Raw genomic sequence first — 5,851 nt, 5'->3', positions numbered from 1 at the left:
CCCCCCGCTCTCTCTCCCTGATGTCCTGTGCTTATACCTGCGCAGTGCGCATCCCGCTGGATCGCTGGTTCATTGCCTCACAAAGATCTCGCTCGCGCTTATCTCGTGTGGCATATATTTCTCTCCATGACGGGTCTCTCCCCCCGTCTCTCTCTCTCTTCTGCTCGCGATGAGCTCGTTTTACACGAGGTTGTACATGCAAGCGACAGTAGCAGTAGCACAGACTAAAACTCCGGCTGTGGGTGCTTAAAGGGATTTCAAAAACAAAAGTATATGACGGTGTCTAAAATCTACTATACTCTCATTCGGTGGTGAAAGCAGCACAAGTAAACACCTAATGTTTTACCCGTCTTCTGCGGTCCTTAGGGCAACTTATGCCACGAAACCCTTGTACGTGCATCGTTTTCAGTCAGACGTACCTTATACCGCGCCTGTGTCGCTCACAAATCGTGACGTACGGAAACACCTCTGCCTGGAATTGCCGGGAAGAAAATATAGATCCTCAGGCAACATATTGTGTTTAAGCAAGTTTTGGGGGTATTGACACTAAGCTTGCATTTCGTACAACCTCGCAGATTGACCTCAGTCGTGGCCGGGAGACCTGACCCGCTTCTCCCTCTTTTCTCATCGAAAGTCGACACAATCTGCTTTTACTTCCCTCGGCAGTTATTTGCAGTCGCGCGCTCCACCTGTTATTCGCAGCCTTGGCCGGCCCTCAAACCCTTCCCCCCCACCCTTCACCCCGGCTCCGCTCCGTCCCTTTTTCCCTCGAACCAGCACCGCGGGCGCGGGGTAGAGCCATATCTCGAGCGTAGGGCTGAATGCGCTTTCCAAATTCAATTTGGCGCACAGCAACGCCGCGCCACGACAGAGGGAGGCAATTCTGAGGGGAGGACAGGGCGGTGACGGCTGAGGCGGCTGAGGCGGCTGAGCCGCCGCGCGAGTTCTGAGCTTCGCGGCACCCGACCCGAAGTGGAGTGCGGGTAGGAGTCGAGTCGAAGCCGAGGCCGCTCCAAGCTCGCACTGTGTCGACAAGGGGCGCACTTTCCACACACACAGGCGGAGAGTTAGTGCCTGTGTCTGTGTGGTTGGCGCGAGCGCGGTTTGCGTTCTGTTTGAAAAGCCCCCTTTTTCGTCATTTTCCTCCCACCCGGGCCGCTGCGCCACGCCACAGCGCGGCCACCGTTTGTCATGGGGATATCCCCCTCCGATTAGTCCGCGCGAACCAACGCCGCGGGGCTGGAGCAATGTGTTCCAAGTTGTAAAAGATGCAATTTAAATAAATTGGCCCCCCCTCGCCGCGCTGGTGACTTTTATCCCGTCATAATCGTTTGGCCGCAGTGCAACTGTGTTGTGTGCGTGTGAAACTGCACCCCTCTCTCCCCTCCCGGAGCGGGCCGAGCGACTAAATCCTTGTAATAACACGCTTTCCATCACGGCCCAATGGCAGCGGACACGCCCGCCCGCGCGCGCTTGATTGCGGACGTCGCCACGTCACACCCCGCGCTAGACTGTTGCCGCGGACATACAGTGCGGAGGGAGCCATTACCAGCATCGGAATATCTCAAAGTTTCTGAAGGGCGAGGGAGGGAGAGTCGGATAACTACGTAAAGGTTAATGGTATAGGAGGGAAGAAGGTTGGGCTGGGGGGAGGGAAGGAGGTGGGATAATTGAGGTGGAGGGAGGGCAATAAAATTGGTTTTGCATTGCACTACATTCTTCGCCTCTCCTAGAGTTGTGGTACATCGGTCGGTGTACCGCTTGTGCGACTAAGTACGAGTGCTCTACCTGGTACCGCAAGAGCCCGTTCCTACAGTTAGAAGTGATGCAGATCACCAGTAACTTTGAATTCATCCTGCCATTGGGCAAACTTTTTCCTCATTTTCTGTCGTTGAAGAAAAATCTTTATTACATCTCCCTCCGTCTCCCGAAGCAATTTTCTCCGGTATTAGTCATCAGCTGGATGCATACTGAACCCCCTCCAGTTTCTTTGCTTTGACTTGCAGTCGATCAATACCCTTGTCCCCGCTATCAAAGGCGCAGTTCGAAACTTTTGATAATCTCTGAGGATGCTCGAGGTGGAGCCAGGGCCGGAACTCGTCGGTCCGCGGCTGCGCCCTGCAGTCAGATATACCATACCTCCACCTCACCCCCTTTTCCCTCCGAGGCGTGGTTTTGACTGGCTGAGGAGGACTGCAAGCTCCCGCTCTCCTCTTCGCTCGAGAGATGGACGCCTCCCTGTTGTGTAATTGTTCGAAATTTCCCCCTTTTCCCCTTAAGGATAGCCGCAGGGAGGGCGGGGGGACTTGGTAAGCAGTTTATGTTAATGCAGCGGTGCGGGTATGGGGAGTGGCGGGGGTGGTGGTGAGCGAGGTGCGCGAGGGAGATAGCGGTGACAGGCAAACAGGCAGCTAGGTGTCCCAATTCGATCAGTGCGCCTCATTTGGAGGGCGCTGGCGCGCTGCTGGCGCGGCGCAGACCGTCACAGCCCGGCACAGCCTGAGCCCGAGAAGTGAAATCAGCTGGAAAGAGAGCGACGCGGTGGCGGCCGGCAGCGCTCCACTCTCTGGACGACCCTCACGGACGGGCGGGCGGGCATCTTCATGGGAGTGATACGCCCCCCTAACCTCCTCCCCCCCCCCTCCCCTTCTCTCCCCCCAGGGACTCGGTTCAGCGGTCGGGCTGCACTCAGTGGCATGGCTTTATGCGTCCCATCTTCCTTCGTTCCGTCTCCTTTGTCTTGTCCCAGTTGTATTGGCTTCCCGGGTCAATCTGCGCCCGGAGAGCGGACCGGAGAGGGGAGAGGGAGAAGGGACCGAGAGCTAACGCCGCAAAAGGAATGCAAGCGAAAAGTCAGTGCCTGCAGCACGTCCACTTCCCCCATCCAAATGCACCTAGTGTGTGCACCCGTTTAAGTTTTTGCCACAGATGCTAATTTCTCAAAGAAAAATGAAAAGCTGTTGCAACCATCTTACCAAGATGAAGCTAAGGTTTTCCACTGTGTAACTTCAACACTGTGAAGAGATTTTCGAATTTCAAGTCTCAATGAAATTTTCCAAAAGGTCTATTTGCGCATCCTAAATTGCAATGACCTTTTTTTACCTTGCAGCTTCTTGAGATGTTGTGAAATTGACCGTGATAACTACAATATGGATCGGATAACTACTGTATGGTGGTCAGTTTTGAAACTATATTGTGGTCGTTTCTGGGGTAGGCCACGACGGTTCCTTCCAGAGCTGTACACTTCTGTTAGGGGTTCAAAATTTGTTACTGAGACAAAGAGCGCGCGTTATTGTGTAAGATTTGGTAGGGGAGAGTGAAGCACATTGGTCCGTTTTTTTTCTTTCTGCTCCCAGTTCTTCACGTGACGAGCTAGACATTATTTTCCTTCGCCAAGTTTTAGTTTGGTCTTTCCTTTACCTCAGAAAATTGGCCGCAACACTTTTCTGTTGGTACAGACTGAGAAAAACCAAAACCCAGAGGCCTGCTCGTGGACCAATGTGCCCCTGCCCGGGGCACATTGGGCCGACATGCGTGGGGTACATTGAGCTGAGCAAAAAAAAAAAATGCTCAAAACAACCTCCGCTTCATCCCGAGCACCACTAGGGTGTCTAAGTGTTAAGTGTTATTCAACGAAGAAAATACGTACAGGAGACAAGATTTCGAAAAATAAAATTAGTCAGTTGCAAGACGGCTCAAACTGCTCTGAGGGTAGCAAATTCAATTGAATAACATAAACGACTGGACACTGGGTGCAATCTGCAACTAAAAGAGTAGGCTTCATCATAAAATTTGGTTTCAACCGAAAATGCGTTTTTTGTACATCTTAATACGGTAGTTCTGGGGTGAACACGTTTTACTTTTACCTGATTTTGAGGTTGAAATATATTTAACCCCTCGCCAATTCGATGGTTCACAGCGAACTTTGTCAAACCTTTCAGAAAATCAGTCAGGGTGGTAATGGCCTCTTGCATAGTTTGAGTCAGGTCACTGCGATTGCTATGTCCTCGTGAAACTAGATGTTGGACAAATGGTCCAATGTGCCCCACTCTCCCCTGCTTGCATTCGACTGAGTGTTTCCTTTCTTGTTGCAGGGCCGGCAGCTCAACCACAACATATCGGGCGGCGTCATCATCGCCAACCAGAGCCTGGTGCTGCAGGGCGTGTCGCGCGCGTCGGCCGGCAACTACACGTGCGTGGGCTTCAACCAGGAGGGCGAGGGCGTCAGCAACTCGTTCTACCTCAACGTCATGTGTGAGTAGATAGGGAGGAGGACACCACAACCAGGCGCCGCCCCGCGCTTTTCCTACCCTCACTCGAAGCGTAAACAAACAAGCGGTGGTGGGGCAAAATTCGCGGTAAACGCGCGCGCGGCAGGCAGCGGCTCGAGATAGAAGAGCGCGCGAGGCACACGGAGAATGTGCGCGTGTTGTTGTTGGCGGGGATGGGGCGCGGCGGGTGCATGAGGAGGGAGATAACCAGCCAGCCAGGCGCGGCGGCAGCAGCGCGGGGGGATCTCCAAATAATTTGTTTTATTACAACACGCTACCGCCGGCCATTACTGGCAGGACGGGGCTCGGCCGGCCCCGCGCAGCCCACGGCAGATTACAATGGCGCCCAGTGTCCAGCGCTAGAGTGGCGCGGCGGGGCGCGGCGGGGCGTGAAAATGCGGCCAGGGTTAGTGTTGCGCGTTTGTTGTATGGCTCGTGGTGGTCAAGATCTCTCTCTCTCTCTCTCTCTCTCTCGCTCTCTATGCCCTGCGCGCGCCATATGCATGATGTAGGCACAACACAAGCGCGCTGAGGAACACAGTATTCCGCTTACCGTAAATCTCTCTTTGGAGTGGAGCCGGTCAGGGTCGGTCGGTCGGGCCGGCGGCGATGCGGAAGGTGAGGGGGGAGGGCGTTCGCGTGCGAGGCGCTGGCGGCAGGGCGCGGCAGGGCGCGGCGGCTTAATATTGACTCTGGCTGTTTGTCACCTTCCTTTTTAATCCTCGGCCTGCCCCCGGCCCGCGCGTGAGATTGTGATTCACGCCCCCCACACTGCGGCCGCCCGGGGGGCCCGAGGGGTAGAATAAACGATTATGACATCCCTCTGCTGACTAGAGCGAGCGTGCCACAATCGACGAGGCTGGGCTGAAAACGACGCACGATCTAGTTTGAAGGTTAGGGATTACCTTTCGGTTCCCCCTTGGGATCGTTCAGAAAGGACGTGCGTTTTACTTACATTCATTCGGCAATACGGGTGCTCGGCGCCTGCGAGACTCGGGGTAGGCCTTCCCGCAGTACACGAATGTCCTGCACGGGACATGTTGCCTACCTACTAGGCGCTCTGAGAGCTCGCAGAGGCTGAACTTGCGGCAGGTTCGTAACGGCAACTGACGTACCTTTTGGGCGATGATTCTTCCCTTACAAGCTTTCGCATTCGCATCATCTGGTACATCTTAGTTCGCCCCCCCCCCCCGTCGGACTTCTCGAATGAAGTTTATTGGTATTTTTGTGTATTTCGTAAATCTAAAAACAACGAAATTAAAACTCAATAACCCTTAGTTTATTTAGCAACAAATATTATGGCTGGGTAGCCCCATGTTTAAAGTTGCATTGTTTCGATATAGCACTGCCAAAGGTGTGTGGTGAGGGTAGGGTCCAGGCAGTAACTTGCAGGCTAATAAGGGGTGCCCGGGGGATGTTGGGCCAGGCCTCAGCCCGGCCCCGGCCCTGCCCTGCCCGGGGGGTTGCGTGTCGTGCGTCCGATCGGCCGGGAGGCGGGCAACACATCGCTCGCGCGTGTGCGGGGCTGCCTACGCTACGCTGCAGGCGCCCGACCCAAAGTGCTGAGGCCGGTGGGTGGG

General features: G+C 54.7%; 1 protein-coding gene across 1 annotated transcript in view; it reads left to right on the top strand.

Annotated features, from left to right (window-relative positions):
* The window catches only part of LOC113218249 (nephrin), an 89,776-nt gene that overhangs the window by 44,167 nt on the left and 39,758 nt on the right, over positions 1 to 5,851 (top strand). The window contains exon 3 of the mRNA XM_052269127.1: positions 4,095 to 4,254. Within this exon, the coding sequence (XP_052125087.1) occupies positions 4,095 to 4,254 (160 nt within the window). The remainder of the gene's footprint in view (positions 1 to 4,094; positions 4,255 to 5,851) is intronic.

Source organism: Frankliniella occidentalis, unplaced genomic scaffold (assembly GCF_000697945.3).
Source record: "Frankliniella occidentalis isolate FOCC.00 unplaced genomic scaffold, Focc_3.1 Scaffold84, whole genome shotgun sequence".
Lineage (NCBI taxonomy): Eukaryota > Metazoa > Arthropoda > Insecta > Thysanoptera > Thripidae > Frankliniella > Frankliniella occidentalis.
This window is presented reverse-complemented; position numbering and strand designations above follow the sequence as displayed.